Genomic DNA, 18,897 nt, shown 5'->3' on the forward strand with positions numbered 1-18,897 from the left:
CACGAGAACCTGTGTTTCTACCAAAAAGTTATTTTTGGGTTTCATCTGACCATAACACATTCTCCCAGTCCTCTTCTGGATCATCCAAATGCTCTCTAGCGAACCGGAGACGGGCCTGGACATGTACGGTCTTCAGCAGGGGGACACGTCTGGCAGTGCAGGATTTGAGTCCCTGGTGGCGCATTGTGTTACTGATAGTAGCCTTTGCTACTGTGGTCCCAGCTCTCTGTAGGTCATTCACTAGGTCCCCCCGTGTGGTTCTGGGATTTTTGCTCACCGTTCTAGTTATCATTTTGACGCCGCGGGGTGAGGAGGAAGTTGAAAGTCCGTGTTGCCCAACGGCAGCCCCAAAACATTACTGCTCTAGAGGAGATCTGCATGGAGGAATGGGCCAAAATACCACCAACAGTGTGTGAAAAGCTTGTGAAGAGTTACAGAAAACATTTGGGCTCCGTTATTGCCAACAAAGGGTACATAACAAAGTATTGAGATGAACTTTTGGTATTGACCAAATACTTATTTTCCACTATGATTTGCAAATAAATTATTTAAAAATCAAAGAATGTGATTTTCTGTGGGGTTTATCAAGACCTGTAAATATACCGTTGCAATTGTCCAATCTGCTGAAAATGAATGCATGCATAAGTTTTTCCATGTCTTGTTGAGTCAGAAGCTCCTTAATTCTGGCCAGATTTTTTAGGTGGTAATAAGCAGATTTAGTGACGGACTTTAGATGGCTATCAAATTTTAGGTCTGAGTCAAGAATTACGCCAAGGTTTCTGACTTGATTTGTAGCTGTAAGTGACATTGTGCTAAGGTGCCTGCTTATCTTTGACCTTTCCTTCCTGTGCCCAAAAATGATCACTTCTGTCTTCTCCACATTTAACTGGAGAAAATTCTGGCACATCCATTCATTGATTTGATGAATGCATTTACTCAGGGAGACTAAGGGACTATAATCATGTGGGGACACAGATATGTAGAGTTGTGTGTCATCTGCATAGGTGTGATAGGAGAGGTCACACTGTTCCATAATCTGAGGTAGGGGAAGCATATAGATGTTAAATAAGAGTGGTCCAAGAATTGACCCTTGAGGGACTCCACACGTGAATTTTATCGTTCTGACTGATAGTTTCCGATTGACACAAAGAAATCCCTATCATGTAAATAAGATGTGAACCACTGAAATACAGTGTCAGTAAGCCCTACCCACTGTTCCAATCTGCTGAGTAGTATGTTATGATCAACTGTGTCGAATGCGGCGCTGAGATCCAATAGTAGCAGAACAGATGATTCGCCTGCATTGATATTCCGACGAATATCATTTAGGACTTTGATAAGCACGTTCTCGGTGCTGTGTTTTGGCCGACATCCGGACTGAAATGAGTTAAAAAGATTGTTTGGCATCATAAAAACCTGGATCTGTTCGAACACGACCCTTTCGATAATTTTCCCCAGGAATGTCAGATTTGATATAGACCCTACCCACCTACGTCACAAAACCACGTGCTCGCTGTATGGTTCCGCCCACTTGTCCGTCATTTTGACTCTGTATTAGCATTGTTTTCAATTGATGGCGGAATTTAAAATGCATTTCATGGAAGACCCGGTGCTTTCTGATGCCGCAAACTCACTGTTGCATAAAAGGCGTTATGAGGAAAAGCTTCGTTCTATACAGTCGCCAGATCCATATTTGATGCCCAAATCGATGTTTTTCGACCCACTGTCTTCGCCCTGTCTGCCTGACATCTGCTACGCAGATATTTACAATTATCTTGTCCACACTAAATCAGCCTATTCTCACGAAAATATGAAAAACTTCAAGAGCTTGGAGGCTTATAAATACTTCGTTGCTGGTTAGGTGAAACAGGTCCTCGTCCACGAAAATTCGGCAGGAATCTATCTTGTGCTTGGAAAGGTGAGTTACGAAATTTTCAATTCAAAATCTTTTGTTATTGCTAACATCCACTGTCAAATCTAATGTATTTCAAGTCGTTTGTCAATGGAGTTAATGCTTTTAATGTTTATATGGTTTAGCGATAGCACTCTCACTACATACATACGTGTATGTTGTCGGCGATTAGCCTAGCAATGATCTTAATTGTGGTTATTTGTCAGCCCCGTAGACGAGGCCAGTTTCTTTCACTTGGTACCAGCTAAATATTATTCAAAAAATAACGATGGTGGAAGAAAGGGAAGTCACAAACATCTTGAATTTGAAACTATGTCGTACTACGTCGTATGTTGTCGGCGATTAGCCTCGCAATGATCTTAATTGTGGTTATTTGTCAGCCCAAAACCCTCTAAGTATATCTTAAATGCATCTTACCGGATATAAAATGACTACTACATAGTCTGTGGTGATTTTTTGGTGCCCAGTTTTCACGTCGAATTGCAGCCGTCCATTTCGCTCTCTTTGGATCCCTCGGAATATGGTAAAACTTCAAGTCTCTCCTTCCATCTTCTCTGTTAGTGCAACCAACAGCCACACACGCCTTCACCATTTTGATTATTAATGTTAAGGAGCAGAAAAACACGCCGTAAATAGGAGAAATGTACGTAGCCGTAACAGGTTAACACTATGTTTTGACGGACAAGTGGGCGGTACCATTCAGGAGAGCGGAATTGTGACGTCACGTGGGTAGGGTCTATTGGCCTATAATTACTAATGGTTGAGGCATCCAGAGTAGTTTTTTTTAGAAGAGGTTTTATTACTGCAGTTTTTTAAACATATTAGCAAATTGGAACATAAGTATAATGTTAAGTTATTTCTCACTGCATTTTTTAAACATAAAAAATAGCTAATAACGTATAGACGGTATGACGGAAAATTTTTGCGGTTTTGAAACTTTCATACCACAGTATACCTTGAAAACGGTAATCGGCACATGTCTAAATAAAAGTAAACAGAAGTGCATGTATTAGTAGTATAAGTACACGCAAGCAGTAAACGTACTTGTTCTACAAGTACACATAAGTATATGCATTTGTAGTACAAGTGCGCTTACTTCAACACAAGTATCTGTACATGAAGTACAAGAACACGTACTTATAGGACCAGTCCTTGTAGTTCAAGTGCACACAAGTATTCATATTTTTAGTACAAGTACACGCAAGTATATGCATTTGTAGTACAAGTATACGTACTTATAGTAACAGTACTTGTAGTACAAGTGCACAAAAGTATACATACTTTTAGTACAAGTACACCCAGGTATACACACTTGAAATACAAGTACACATATATAAACACAAGTACATATAATTGAAGTACACGTACTTGGAGTACCAGTACTTGTAGTACAAGTACATGCAAGTGTTAGGGCCTCGGCCCCTCCCTGCTGAGACGTGGCCCACCTTGGGCAGGTGTGTGTATTTTTATTGATTGCAGATTGGACGCCAGACAGGTGGAGTGGCCACTGATGCTGGCAATGCCAATCAACCATCTTTAACCACCAGTTGACGCCACTACCTCGTCGCTCAATCAACTTGTCTGTTTCCACCGTCAGTTGCTTCTCGCATTCATTAGATAATTCTCTCTGATCACCGGCTCATGACTTGTTTTTGCTCTCACCTCAGAACCTGTTTTATATGCGCCCCTTGTCAGATTCCACGCCTGCCTCCCTTCCGAGCTTCATCGTCTCATGCCGGTAGGCTACCCCGAGCAGAGCATTCTACACCCGCAACATTCCCGTTCGTCTGCTCTGGGATCCCCTCCTGCTCACGCACCCCTAACAGCAAGTATACATACATGTAGTACAAATATACACAAGTACATGTAGTAAAAGTACAAGCAAGTATACATACTTTTACTACAAGTATACGTACTTGTATTACAAGTACACACAAGTGCATGTGCTTGTAATATTAGTGCACGTACTTGTAGTACTAGTTTACGCAAGTACACGTACTGTACATGTAGTACAAGTATGCGCAAGTACACGTACTTGTTGTACAAGTACACATATTTGTAGTACAAGAACAAGCAAGTATACGTAATTGTAGTACAAGTACACGCAAGTATACGCATATGTAGTACAAGTACACATACCTAACCACAAGTACATATACTTGAAGTTCAAGTACACATAGTACCAGTACTTGTAGTACAGGTGCCTGCAAGTATACGTACTTTTAGTACAAGTACTTGTAGTACAAATACAAGTATTTATACATGTAGTACAAGTATACACAAGTACACGTACTTGTAGTACAAATACATATACGTACTTTTAGTACAAGTACACGCAAGTATACATACTTGGAGTACAAGTACACGTACTTGTAATACTAGTACTTATACAACTCCAAGCAAAAAGTATGGAATCATCAGTCTCGGACGGGTATTCACTCAGATATTTTATTATGTAGAACAAACTCAGATAAAAAGTTTGAAGAAAAATAATGAATTAGTTCAAAAGTGCAACTCTTTAGCGTTCAGAAACACTAAAAGAAATTAATAAAAAAACATTGTGGTCGTCAGTTAAATGTTACTTTTATAGAGTGATTGCAGGGAAATAAATATAGAATCACTCTGTATGGAAGAAAAAATATGGAATCATGAGAGGCAAAGAAATAAGAATCAAAACACATCTCTAGTATTTAGTTGCACCACCTCTGGCTTTTATGACAGCTTGTAGTCTCTGAGGCATGGACTTGATGAGTGACAAACAGTATTATTCATCAATTTGGTGCCAACCCTCTTTGATTGCAGTTGCCAGATCATCCTTGCAGGTCAGAGCCTTGCTGTGGACCTTTTTTTTTTTTCAATTTCCACAACAGGTTTTCAATAGCGTTGAGATCTGGGCTATTTGCAGGCAATGACATTGACTGGATGAATCTTTCTCCAAGGAATGCTTTAACAGTTTTAGCTCTGTGGCATGATGCATTGTCCTCTTGGAAACTGACAAACATATGTTCAATTGAAGGGATAAGAAAGCTGTCTAAAATTTCAATGTAAACTTGTGCATTTATTGAAGATTTAACCACAGCCATCTCCCCAGTGCCTATGCCTGACGTGCGGCCCCATATTATCAAGTACTGAGGAAATTTTGATGTTTTCTTCAGGCAGTCATCTTTGTAAATCTCACTGGAATGGCACCAAACAAAAGTTCCAGCATCATCACCTTGTCCAATGCAGATTCTTGACTCATCACTGAAAATAACCTTCATCCAGTCATTCACAGTCCATGATTGCCTCTCCTTAGCGCATTCCAGTCTTGTTCTTTTCTGTTTAAATGTCATGATGGTTTCCTTTTAGCTTTCCTGTATGAAAATCCCATTTCCTTTAGGCGATTTTGCACGGTTCTGTCACATACCTTGACTCCAGCTTTCTCCCATTTCTTCTTCATTTGTCTTGTTGTACATCTTCTGTTTTCAAGACATATGGCCTTTAGTTGTTTGTCAGGACGTTTGGATGTCTACAGGTGTGCTTAACTTTAACAACCTTGCCATGCTGTTTGTACTTGGTCCAAATTTTTTATACAGCTGACTGTGAACAGCCCACATGTTTGGCAACCATTCGTGTAGCGTTACCTTCTTAAAGGAGTTTGATAATCCTCTCCTTGGTCTCAAGAGACATCTCTCTTGTTGGAGCCATGATTCTTGTGAATCCACTTGGTCCAACAACCCTCCAAAGTGTGATAACTGCTGACTAACGAGCAGATCTAATCTAAGGCAGGGGCCCAATTATGGAAAGGAAATTGACTGGGAGTGTCTGTATTTTCTACTCAAAATTCGATATATTTTTCTTCAGAATGGAGTGATTCTATATTTAAATCCCTGCACTTGCTCAATAAAAGTAATATTTACTGACCACCACAATGTTTTTTATTCGTTTCTTTTAGTGTTTCTGAATGCCAAGGAGTTGCACTTTTAAACTAATTCATTATTTTTTCAAGCTTTTTATCTGAGTTTGTTCTACATAATAAAATGTCTGAGTGAGTGCTCGTCCGAGACTGGTGATTCCATACATTTTGCTAGGGGTTGTAGTACAAATATCGGCAAGTATACGTACTTTTAGTGTCAGAACCTTAAGTCCAAGTATATGCAAGTATATGTACTTGTAGTACAAGTACACGCACTTAAACACAAGTACATATACTTGAAGTACAAGTACACATACTTATAGTACAAGCACTTGTAGTACAGGTGCCCGCAAGTATACGTACTTCTGCTTCTGTATTTATACATGTAGTACAAGTATATGGCGGAAAACACTCAGGTGACTTGAAGTTCCGCTCTGAGACCCCCAATTTGGCCAACTTTCAAAATTGTCCGATATGCATGTGTGATACATCATTGGAAAGCTTAAAATCTAAATTTTCTGGGGGAACAAAAATTTTGAACAGGAGAGCATTTTAAAAAAAACATTTTTTTAAACAGCAAAACCCTATCTGGAGATGAGAACACGCGAAAGCAGAATTACAGACGCCATGACTTTAACGAGATATTATCGCGTACTTACCTTGTTTCGATCCAAAAACTCCATGTAGCCTGTATCACTGAGTGTCAAAACACAGCTGTGAATGGCCACAGCTGGATTTATGGGGGATTTTATGGGTGAAACATGGTAATATAACAAGGATTGTGATGCAGAAATCACAGACATCAAGGAGTGGTCGAGATTTTCTTTTTCATGTATTTACCCTTTTAAACGTTTTGTTTTTCCCAATTGTTCTTTGTTTGAATCGATTATCATCATCTAACATATTGGAGAAAATGTGACAGTAACAAAAAAATACAATTAAGCAATAGTTATGAAGTAGATGTCCGTGACTTTTTTACAGACGCCATTTTTTTTCATTTTGACGTCGTTTGTTTAAAATTTTTAAATTTGTGAGTGAATAATTTTTTTAAGTCATTTTTTAAAAATGAAATATTAAACATCAATTAATGATTCTAAGCTAAAAATGACATTATAAATAATAAATATAATTGATTACATTTGTTTTATGGGTTGAAGCAAAAGCGGTTGCGCAACGTCCGTAAACTGGGGTTTCCAGGGTAAAACCGACAAATTAAAAATAGTTCGGGGGCTTAATGCGCCATGAATCTGCTATGGCATCATATAGACATATTGGTCTATCAAACACAACAGTTGTTTTGGCTTAAAATAAGGCAGTTTCTTTTAAAGAGGAGTGCAAGAGCAGAAACTGCTTTTGCAGTCTTGTCTGTGTTTTCCGCCATATACAAGTACACGTACATGTAGTACAAGTACACTCAAGTATTCATACTTGTAGTACAAGTACACACAAGTATACATACTTGCAGTACAAGTAAACATACTTGTAACACTAGTACTTATAGCACAAATACCGGCAAGTATACGTACTTTTAGTTCCAGAACCTTTGGTACAAGTACACGCAAGTACACGTTTGTCGTGCAAGTACATGTGTCATTTAATCAAAAATCAAAATGATTACACGTACTTGTAATACACGTACTAGGACTTACTTGTGGTTAAGTTCATGCAAAAACACGGACTTGTAGTACGAGTAGCCATAGTATAGCTTATAGTCTTATATGAGTAAATGTACTCGTACTACAAGTGCATGATGTATATGCATAACCTTGTCTTATTTTCAACTAAAACGGGCTGAGTATTGACTTTTAAAATGGGAAAAACTCAGTTTAATTATTAAGTTGCTGGAACTATTTCCAAAAAAATGTGTTTCTTTAATGTCTATTGAAATATTTGGGCCATTTACTTAAGAATTGAAGTACTTTAAGTGCAGCTCAGTTGTAATGGAATTTTTATTTAGCTTTTCATTCCATCTTTTAAGTAGCACGATTGTTGATGATGACTGATGTTTTCCCACGCATGGGTGCATGCGGGTGCGTGGGATTGTTTTATTTTTTTTCTTTTGTTTTGTTTTTGACTAAACTAAAGGCTATTTCATCACCACCCTTTGTACTCAAAACTGGTATGGCCAAGAAAATTCCCACTGAGGAACATAATTCCTCGAATGAAAACAAAAAAAAATTCAAACGCTTTTACTTCCTCATCCTTAGCCAATCCCACATGGAAACAGGCTTGTCTTAACTCGCTGGATGTCGTCAAAGTCGCTGTTATCGACTTCCGTGGCATGCCGGAGAAATAGTTCATTTGTAGGCGTGGGGCATATTGTTAAAAAAAAAAAAAAATTTCAGCATCAGAAAAAATATGGTACAACACATTTTAGCATCGGCAATGTATCTGGGTTTTTTTTTTGTTTTTTTTTAATTAATCATTATGTTTATATAGATATATAGAAAATGTTAATAAAACAAAATTAATACACTTAAAATAAATAAAAGCTAAAATATATTCTGGTTATGGTCACCGATAACACTTTTTTTATTTTTTCATAGCATTAAAGTCATCGCCTGCTATGTCCAATTATTTTAGACTTGGAAGAATGGAAGTGAATGCTCATCTTTAAATGCCATTGATGGTGTGAGACGTCCAATACATGTGGACTGGAGAATGAACATTCATTTAGCAAAAATTCAGCCACAAAATTTTGGTTGCAAAAATTCCAACAACAACAATCAAAAAAAAAAAAAAAAAAGTCGCCAAAATTCACTCACAAAAATTCGGTCACATAAAATTCAGTTGCAGTATCAGAACAGTCAAATTGAATTTGTTTGTAACAGAAGCAATGAACTCCTCCAAGTCTAAATGGATTGGATATCTAGCGCCATCAGTGGTGGTCAGTGAGTTCAATGAGTAGCCCATTAAACTATATGACAGTGCGTACGACAGGATAAAAAAAGTCTTAAATAGCATTATTATGTGAATTAGAATCCTATTTTGAGACGATCCGACTATATACAACAATTTGGCAAAGCGCAGATGACGAGAAATTAGTCTTTTAATCCACCGTTTAGCCACGCCTACCATTATAGGGCTCTAACATTCCCAACAGGAGGATGACGTTGGCAGTATTTTTCCCCAATTGCTAAATAAATAGTATAGTCATGAATTATTAGTCTTGTGCTAAACGGAATATAAAATAATCAAAATGCATTTATTCAGTAAGACATGGCAAAATTGATCCATAATGGTCCAAACTGTCGACTTCACCTTTACTGTCGCACCTCCCGAACGATATTTTATGCCACCGTAGTTAGTTGGGGTTTTGTCATTTCCCTGCCCCGGCTTCGGACAATGTAAACAAACCACAAGGCGTGACAGCTAGCCACCATGCTAACCCGAACCGAGTGATGTTTCAAAGTCTTCGAAGCTAAAAATCACACAAAACTAGCCCGGATCATTTCACTAGCGGCGGGGTTGTTGATCAAATTCGCCGATTGGCGACCCGCCCGCGAGCAAGTTATAGCTCGCGTTCCCCTGCCGCGGGCAGAGGGCTCATTTGCGGGGACCCAGCTGGACAATAACCGCCGGACAAACCGGCTGACGTCGGAGGAGCGCGTAGCTGCCACATGGTCAATACCAATATGGCGTAAAATAATGCTTTACTACACGGCGAAGACGCAAACAGTGAGAGAGTCATACGAGAGAGGCTGCAGTTGTTGTGCAGCTAACATGGCAGGATGTGTCTGAGGAGAACTTTTCAACATGTCAGTCCATTTTCAAACGTAAGTAAATAGTCCTTTATTTAAAGAAAGTATGTGGTGTTTACTTTGAATCGCTGTATTCGTGGCCATTTTTAACACAAAGTTGCAATTTCTGATGGGGTTGAAAATTTGACAGAACACCGGGCACACGAAGAGAGCAATAAGCCGAGTACAGCACTCTCCCGGCAGGGGTGTGTGCAACAAGACACCGGTTGTTGGCCAAGTGGCATTCTCGGTGGACAATCAGCCACAAAATGCGAGCCACCTCCGTATTAAAACGTGTGGCATGATCCCAGTATTTGACATAATACAAAACACGATGTTTACTCACTTCGTCGTAATTCCAATGGTCCCACAGTTGTCGCACACTTGTCTTGGCTGATCTCGGGGTGAACGGAAACTTTCTGAAACCAAAAGGCTCGCACGCTTTTCCCTGGTGCAGCTACAAAAGCCTGCAGCCGTTTGGCTGGCATGATGCAAAAAATAAATGAATTAATTTGCAAAATCAGCTGAATCCGCAGTCCATCTACATGCTATAAAGCAATGCTGTATTGTGAGATGCTGACCCGGGTGACGTCACATTCGCATTCGTCCTAAACCCGAGACTGAAGCCGGAAGTCACTCATTTTCATGGTCCAGGATTCAAAAATTGAACATAGAAAACGATCGCTTCCACACACATCTAAGCGGTTCATTTCATTCAGGAGCATAAAACACTGCGTGAAATATGAAATAAACATGCTTTTGGTGTCATACGCACTTTAAGGTGCATCAATTTGCCTGAATTTAAAAAAAAAAAAAAAAAAAGTCACATCCAAACTATAAAAAATACTCTCAAGGTATATTTTTTACCATTTGATACCGAAAAATAAAAAGTAATAAACTCAATAAATAATAATACATTCAAATTGATTAGCAACATTAACTCATGGGGACAATATAGCAAACAATTTGACGGAAAAAACAAACATTAATAGAATAAAAACAACAGTCATTGGACAGAAGGACAGTTTTTATTTTTGCTGCAGACAGTATCAGCTCCTTTGCTATGGTGTGGGGTCATTACAAGGTCTGGTCACAGTTTAGCACAGCAGTTGTACTTAGTGACTATTAAATGTCTCCTAACTAAACTGCTTTGGATTTGTTTTGTGAGAATTATCATTATTAAAGCATCCGGTGGGGCATCACAATACAATTAGCCATTATGTGTTAAATCCACGACCGCATACAGTACGTATATCGGTATCGGTTCGATATTGTTATCTAATTTTTAGAGTTGGACAATATTGATTATTGGTTAAACAATCGTTATCGGACAACTCTAGTTTTAAACTCTTTAAAACCCTCACTTTCAAACCCTAACCCTAGTCTGAAACCTTACTTTGAAACCTAAAATAGGTTATAAATCGTCTTTTGGAATTCCAACCCTAGTTTGAAACCCTTATTTGAAACCTTATCCATGGACTAAAATCCTCATTTGAAATCCTAACACTAGTTCGAAACCCTAATTGAAACCCTAATCCAAGACTAAAATCCTAGTTTGAAACCCTCATCAGGGTTTTAATTCCTACTTTAGAAAATTTTGAAACCCCCATTTGAACTCTAAACAGGGTTTAAAGGAGGCGTCATATTAAAAATAAGACAATTATTGCACAAAAAAAGTTTAGCAGTTTGAACACTTATTATATCGTATTTTTAGTGTAGTATAGCGTGAAAAGGATTTGCTTTTACAAAAAAATACCACGTAAAATTTTCCATATTATTCATATTTTTTTGTCTTGAGTTTGTTGTGGGGTTTTTTTTCAGCATGACCTTCCAACTCCTTGCCTAAGATGTCATTTAAAACCATTAACGTTCTTGCTTAACCTGGTCGCAATAATAGAATAATTAAAAACTCTCCAAGGGAAAAATGCGCCGTCATGCTTTCATCCTTCCAGACGACGTATGTGGCAGTTTCCCTGAGGTTGTTTGACAAGAAGTGGTGAAATCGTAAACACTACCACACTTGTGCAATGGCAAACTGCCCAGATACTAAAGAATTTTTATTTCAGTCAAAAAAAAAAACAAAAAAACCTCACCCATGGGGAAGTTGAAGAAAACATTCTGAAAAGTCCTGTTTATTCTTGTCACCAACAGCAGAAAATATTTCTTCGCATGACTTTTAGGTTCTTAAGGCTGTAGTTAAGACTTTGAGTCGTTGGCTGCCATTGACGGTGATAGATATGTACAGATGGATTGGACGTCTACCACCGTAAATAGCGAAGAAATCTGATTATTATCTCCCACTCAGTCCCAGTTCAAACTGATTGGACGTCTAACACCGTCAATGGAAGTCAGAGGTACAATCACAAAAATTTAGCAAAATTGCTGTGAGTCAGGTCTTTCGACCATGGAGTAACTGTCATGTTTGAATCCAAATTCTTTTTTTCCAACAAAAAAATTACATTCAGGTTGAAAGAATGTTCTTGATGACACATAACGCACTCACAAACTATTGCTTACTTTAATAATAAAAACTGAATTAACTCTGTGCTGGTATTAATCACAATTTATTATATTATCTAATTAGTGAATTTTATTCAGATTTATTTTCATTTTTTAGTCTTTCTACAACATTTTCATGACAAGCAGTTTGATATTAATCCTTAATTCTGGACTTATCTGGAACACAAACATACTTCTGACTTCTGTGATTTTTGACCTCATTGTTATAAATGTAGTCACCTCTTCCGTTTCCTATTACAAGCATATCCTGCTAGTTTGATAATAATCCCTTTATTCGTTCTTGAGTTATTGCAAAATTCCTTTTCTGACCTCTGCGACCTTTGACCTCCTAACACAAAAAATAATCATCTCTTTTATTTCATATTATGTAACTTATAATACATATCCTGCAAGTTTGAGGATAATTTCTTTTCTTCATTCTTGCGTTATCTTGAACACAAACATACAAATTCAATTTGACTCTGTAACCTTTGACCTCACGGTCCCAAAATGTAATCACCTCTTCCATTTCATATAACAAACATATCAAGCAAGTTCAATAATAATCACTGTCTTTGGCATTGAGTCATGTTGAACACAAATTTACAAATTAAATTTGGCAGTGTGACCTTTGACCTCATGATCCTAAAATTTAATAACCTCTTCCATTTCATATAACAAACGTATCATGCAAGTTCAATAATCATCCCTGTCTTTGGTATTGAGTCATATTGAACACAAATATACAAATTAAATTTGGCAGTGTGACCTTTGACCTCATGATCCCAAAATGTAATCACCTCTTCCGATTCATTTTCCAAATATATCCTTCAAATAAAATAACAATCCCTTCAATTGTTCCTAAATTATTATTATTATTATTATAATTGAACAAACGTTCATTCACCACTATCACAGCTATCATTGACAATGGCAGGCAAGGAGCTCGTTTTGCGTCACTTCCAAGTCATTTTAAGATACTACTGGGTCACTTTCTGTAAACTTTGGATCATTTCCTTTTGATTTTTCGGGCAATTCCGGGCTATTTTCTGTTGAATTGGGGGCATTTACAGGTGTCTTCCTGTTGATTTGGTGTCACTTTTTGTTACCGTTGACAGTGCTAGACATCTAATCCATTTTGACTGGGACTCGGCTAATGAACGAATGTAACTGCAGACACGAAAGTGAGCCAAATGCAGTGGTGGACGTACTCGATCACACAAATAACAAATCTTTATGGCGCCGATGTCAAAATAAAACCATGTGATTTTGTACGTACTATATGAATGAGCTACATTATGCCTGTCAGGCTGAACAACCGCCGGACTGCACCAAATGGCGGCAGGGGCGGATCTACCAGGGTGACATAGGGTGGACACTGCCACCGTAAAAGTCCGCACCAATGGAAAGAAAAAAAAAAAGCTCCGGTAAATTTGACATTTTTTTAATTAAGTAGTGGTGTCTGCAAGGACACCACTACTCCTACCCTCATAATAATAATTTTAAAAAGATTGTCCCGTACATAGTTTCTCAATAAAAGTTTGAAAATGTCACTTATGCCTTTTTGTAGTATCAACATACATTTTTTTTTAGCAAACTCTGATTCAATATACTGTATATACACATCTGCCATATGTTAACACTGGAGTGTAACAAATAATTTATGTGGATCAATATTTTGATTTGTTGAGCACAATTCAATATCATTCGATCAAAATGAAAATGATTAATTTCAATATATCCATTTTTTTTCATTAAAAAAAAGTTTCATCAACAACATTGCCATACATACAAACTGATTCGTATTTTTTATTGCTATAGGTAAATTGGACCTGATTGAGTTAAGGGGATCCACAGATAGAAAGACTTGTAGTTCTTAAAAGATAATCGTTATTATGAGTTAAAATAATTTGATATTGAAACCCCTCTTGATGTTTTTATTTTTATACAATTTGTAAAATTCGTTTAACTAGTAGGTCGCCATTGTTGTTGAAGTTGCAGGGCGGTGACGTCACATGGTGACGCTTCCAGTTTGAACCCAAGAGAAACATTAATGAGCATGACAGCACTGTCAATATTTCACAAAACGAGCAGCAAAAGCAAAATTAACAGAAAAGACGGGATGAGACGTCACGAGAGTAGGAAAAAAAAAACTGCCAAAATGTGCTACAGAGGCGAATTTGACACCCAAAATACTACCGTATGCGTTCACCTTTTTTTGTTTGGATGCATACAGACAAAACATACTAAAGATGCCTTAAGAAAATACTTAAACGTAGTAATTTAAAATAAGGGGGGTTTAAATATGTTACGAGACTAATGTGGTCAACAGATCAACAATCTACTTTAAAGCTACCACAAGAAAACACTATGCTTAAAAGTATGAGAGGGAAACACATGCAAACAGTATTTTGAGGCAATGAAAAGGTAATAAAAGACTCAATAAAAACACAAATAGTAAGTACTCGCCACTTTTAACTGATGAACCCATGTATTGGACGTCTCGCCGCGTAGAAGGAATTTCAGAAACCTGGTAGTATTCGTCGAGTGACAGTGACAAGCTATGTCATCACCCCGAGCATCCATAAAACATGGCGCCCTCCGTAGGTCAAAACATGTACTAAATATTATAGCTGTTTAAATTAATAGCAATATGTTATGTGTTTCTGATAACATATTTTAATAAAAGTAAACAATTGTGGCTTATTAGAGCCTACAAATCTTTAATTCCGAGGTTCCTTTTAAATGCCTTCATAATTTTGTATCAAATCAATCAAAGGCCCTTAAATCGAATCATTGTATCATTACCCAAAGGGTCGGTGATGTATTATTTCATTAAATATTTGCCACCCTCAAAAAGTTCCTGCCCGCCTCCCGTGACACCATCAACATTTTCTGAATCCGCACCTGCCTGGGGGGCCTCTTTCGACACGCGGGCCGTACATTTGACACCCCTGGCTTTGATGTCTACTGTTAACAAGCTCATTTCAATTTACAACACAAGAATGATTGTACTCCACGTAATTGGACTATGTCATCGTCAAAGGCTTATGGTTCTGAGTTTACAACCTGTCGGCTTTCAACATCCCACACATTTTGTGTCACGTATTGCATCACAGCTGCGTGGCGTCACCTTCACAGCCCTTCCCACTTCCTTTCTCTCTGTGGGGCGGGAATTTCCTTGGGGGCTGCTAAAGGTGTATAAAAATACTCAGGTTACAACACGAAAGCACAACCACAGCAACAATACAACTGAGAACTACTCTGACTACTACTACTACTACGACCGCAACTTCTGCACCAAACAAGGTATTTTTTATTGTATTTGTTTTATCGATATAATACTATGTATACTGTATATGTATTATATACAGTATATGGCGGAAAACACTCAGATGACTTGAAGTTCCGCTCTGAGACCCCCAATTTGGCCCCAAATTTAAAAATTGTTCTATATGCATGTGCGATACATCATTGGAAAGCTTAAAATCTGAATTTTCTGGGGGAAGAAAATTTTTGAACAGGTGGGCAGTTAAAAAAAAATAAACTCGAGGTGAGAGCACGAGAGAGCATAATTAAAGATTTTAACAAGACATTATCGCGTATTTACCTGGTTTTGATCCAAAAACCGATGAGACACAGCTGTGAATGGCCACAGCCGGACTTTCTTGAGATTTTATGGGTGAAACACGGTAATATAACCAGGGTCGCAATGCAGAAATCGCAGACATCAAGGAGTGGTAGATATTTTTTAAATATTTACCCTTTTAAACATTTCTTTTTTTTTTCTTTGTTTGGATCAATTAATCATCATCTAAAAGATCGTGGAAAATGTTACAGCAACAAAAAAACAAACAAACAATTAAGCGATAGTTATGAGGTAGATATCCGTGACCTAGTTACAGACACTATTTTTTCATTGTGACGTAATGTGTTTAAAAGTTTAGACTATGCGAGCGAATAATTTTATAACATTTTTTTAAGCTAAATATTAGACATCAAATAATGGTTCTAAGCTAAAAATGATATACATTTCGAATAATAAATGTAATGATTTACCTTCTTTTTATGGCTGGGGTGAAACAAAAGCGGTTGTGTGGTGTCTGTAAACGGGGGTCGCCAGGGTAAAATAGACTAATTAAAAATAGTTCTGGGGCTTAATGTGCCATGAAACTGCTATGGCAGCATATAGACATATTGTTCTATCAAACACAACAGTTGTTTTGGCTTAAAATACAGCAGTTTATTTTAAAGAGGGGTGCAAGAGCAGAAACGGCTTTTTCAGCCTTTTCTGTGTTTTCCGCCATATATATCTTTTCCTTTTGGCTTTTCCCTTCAGGGATCGCCACAGCGAATCTAGATATATATGAATATATACATCGAGTATGCAGTATACTAACAAGAAATCTCTGTTAAAAGATGGCCACCGAAAGAAGATGCCACATTAGCCCCGAGTTGCCGGCGGGACTGTGCCTGGAGTTCTCCTATCACCCTGAGAGCATGAGGCAGTTGGTCAACCTGGTGGTTGCCATGGAGAGGTTAAAGGGCAGCCGCATCGAGACGGCCCTCGAGACCAAAATCGCCGCTGAGGGTTTCCTCAACATCATGATAGACGATCTTGTGGAAGGTACGTAGAGTCTTAGATCTGCCAGGATTAAACGACTTAAGGACAACTCATACATTAGCAGAGTGATTGAAAACTTTTTGTGTGTTTGTTTTGTTTCTTTTTAGTGATCCACGTCGAGCAAGCTGCGCCAAATCAATTCACAAGGACGGGAGAGTATCAGTGCAGTGTGAGTGACAGCCAGAAAAAAAGTTTGGTGCTTCTCGCCGACAGCATGGAGCTGCGCGCCGTCACGCTGCAGGGAGGAAACAGTCACCGCAAAGGTGTGCAGACTTATACTACATCAGCATTGACAAACAAAACGAGACAGTGTTTCATTAATGTTTCTTTCAACATGGCATTTCGGTATCGCTTTTACTCAACGGAATAACAGCTACAGTCCAGCATTTTACATTTAATTTAGGTTTTGTTTATTTGTTTACTTTGTCTCTTTAGATGTTTCCTTGTATTTGTATATAAAGTATTTGTAGTTGTATATTTATCTTATTTTTTACTTTCTAATTTTGTGTGGCATTTTTAGCATTACATCAGAGTAAATTTTTCTAAAATTTGCATTTCTAGTTTTTTTTGTAATTTCGTTGTTGGTCATTTTCATTATTAATATACTGTATGTGTATATATAAATATATATATATATATATATATATATATATACAGTATATTTGGCTGCCATTGACAGAAATAAATTTCAACTGGTGTTGGGAGCTTTTATTTGCTACCAGCCCTCTCAGTTCACAGCAGAAGGATGATTGGACGGCACACGATGCTTAAAGAGTACAATAGTCTCAATATAATCTTGTTTTACTGTCAAACTTAACATAAAACAAAAACTATGATGTATTATATTGAGCCAAACAACATTAACTTTAACTTGTCAAAGTCTGTTACCTCAGTGCTAACACACAATGCAAAAAGCCACAGACAAGCTAATGAACTTAGCATCAACGTTCAACTCACTTTTTGTTGCACTTCCTTACTGTATCATATTTCACTTAAAAAAAAATACATAGGGTCTTTTCTTAATGTCGAAATTCTTTAAAAACGTTCACTTCTGCTTTTTCATTTTCATTTCTTATCATTATTATAATTATCGAAGTCAGTTGCTCCAATGCTAACATACGACACAAGCAGCCAAACTCAACCTAATGAAAGTAGCATCAACATAACAGCTTTTAAATCACCATGTTAATATCAAGCCCCATTGAAACATGGCGATATTTCAAGTGATTTGTTTCTAATCCATCTTTTAGAATAAATTAAATAATTTTTGAAAGTTTCTAATAGCATCTGATTTCAAAACCAGCTATCATTCAATTTATTGTGTTTATGGAATAATATGAAGTGATTATATATTCAGGGAAACCATAACATGTAACCCACGACAAAAATGAGTTTAACACCCCTGCAGTTGATATTAAAAAAGAAAGAGTGCAGCAACACTAACATTTCCTGTTCTCTGCAGTGAACCTGAACATGTCCACCTACGTGCAGCCGTTCCCCGATACGGAGGCCCAGCCGGTTGCCCTGGGCATCAAGGGCACCAACCTGTACCTGTCGTGCCACCAGGAGGGAGACAGTCCCACGTTGCTCTTGGAGCAGGTCCAGGACAGGCAGAGTCTGACGATGGTGGCCGAGGACAGCGACATGCTGCGCTTCCTCTTCTACAAGCGCGACTCAGGAGTCAGCCTAAGCACGCTTGCGTCGGTGCGATACCCCAACTGGTTCATTAGCACGGCCGAGGAGGACCACATGCCGGTGGAAATGTGCAAACGCGATGCCCCAAGAAACCTCACCTTCCACATCCAGAGGCAAAGTTAGGGGGAAAAAAATTACGCGACTTAATAGATGCTTTGTTTCATTTGAATGTATTTATCGAAGTATTTATTCTTTGTATTTATTCATGTGTTATTTAAATAGCCATGTGTATTTATGTGATCGCAATTGTGTAATGAAATGTGACTAAATAAAATTCCATGAGAATTTCTCAGAATATTTTTTTGCACGCATGTATCTTAATGTTGCAATCGGGCGGAACATAGGAGAGTGCTGGGGGTGCAATCGCACCCGGGCCTCTAAAGGGCCGGGTTTGTGGGCGTGGTTGGGCGAGGGGAGGGTCAAACAGAAAGGTAAGATGTTGCGCAGAGCTGTAATATAATATTTAAGTATTAAAATATCCCCCAAAGGTCCTGGAGTGGCCTAGCCAGTCTCCAGATCTCAACCCCATAGA

General features: G+C 38.0%; 1 protein-coding gene across 1 annotated transcript; it reads left to right on the forward strand.

Annotated features, from left to right (window-relative positions):
• The first annotated feature begins 3,531 nt into the window (after window positions 1-3,531).
• il1b (interleukin 1, beta) lies at window positions 3,532-18,624 on the forward strand. The gene is made up of 5 exons (XM_057832632.1): window positions 3,532-3,650; window positions 15,262-15,355; window positions 16,466-16,673; window positions 16,778-16,933; window positions 18,133-18,624. The coding sequence occupies exons 1-5, from the start codon at window positions 3,592-3,594 to the stop codon at window positions 18,486-18,488; spliced, it is 873 nt and encodes a 290-aa protein (XP_057688615.1). The 5' UTR covers window positions 3,532-3,591; the 3' UTR covers window positions 18,489-18,624.
• The last annotated feature ends 273 nt before the right edge of the window (window positions 18,625-18,897 follow it).

The sequence above is a fragment of the Corythoichthys intestinalis genome, chromosome 3 (assembly GCF_030265065.1).
Source record: "Corythoichthys intestinalis isolate RoL2023-P3 chromosome 3, ASM3026506v1, whole genome shotgun sequence".
NCBI lineage: Eukaryota > Metazoa > Chordata > Actinopteri > Syngnathiformes > Syngnathidae > Corythoichthys > Corythoichthys intestinalis.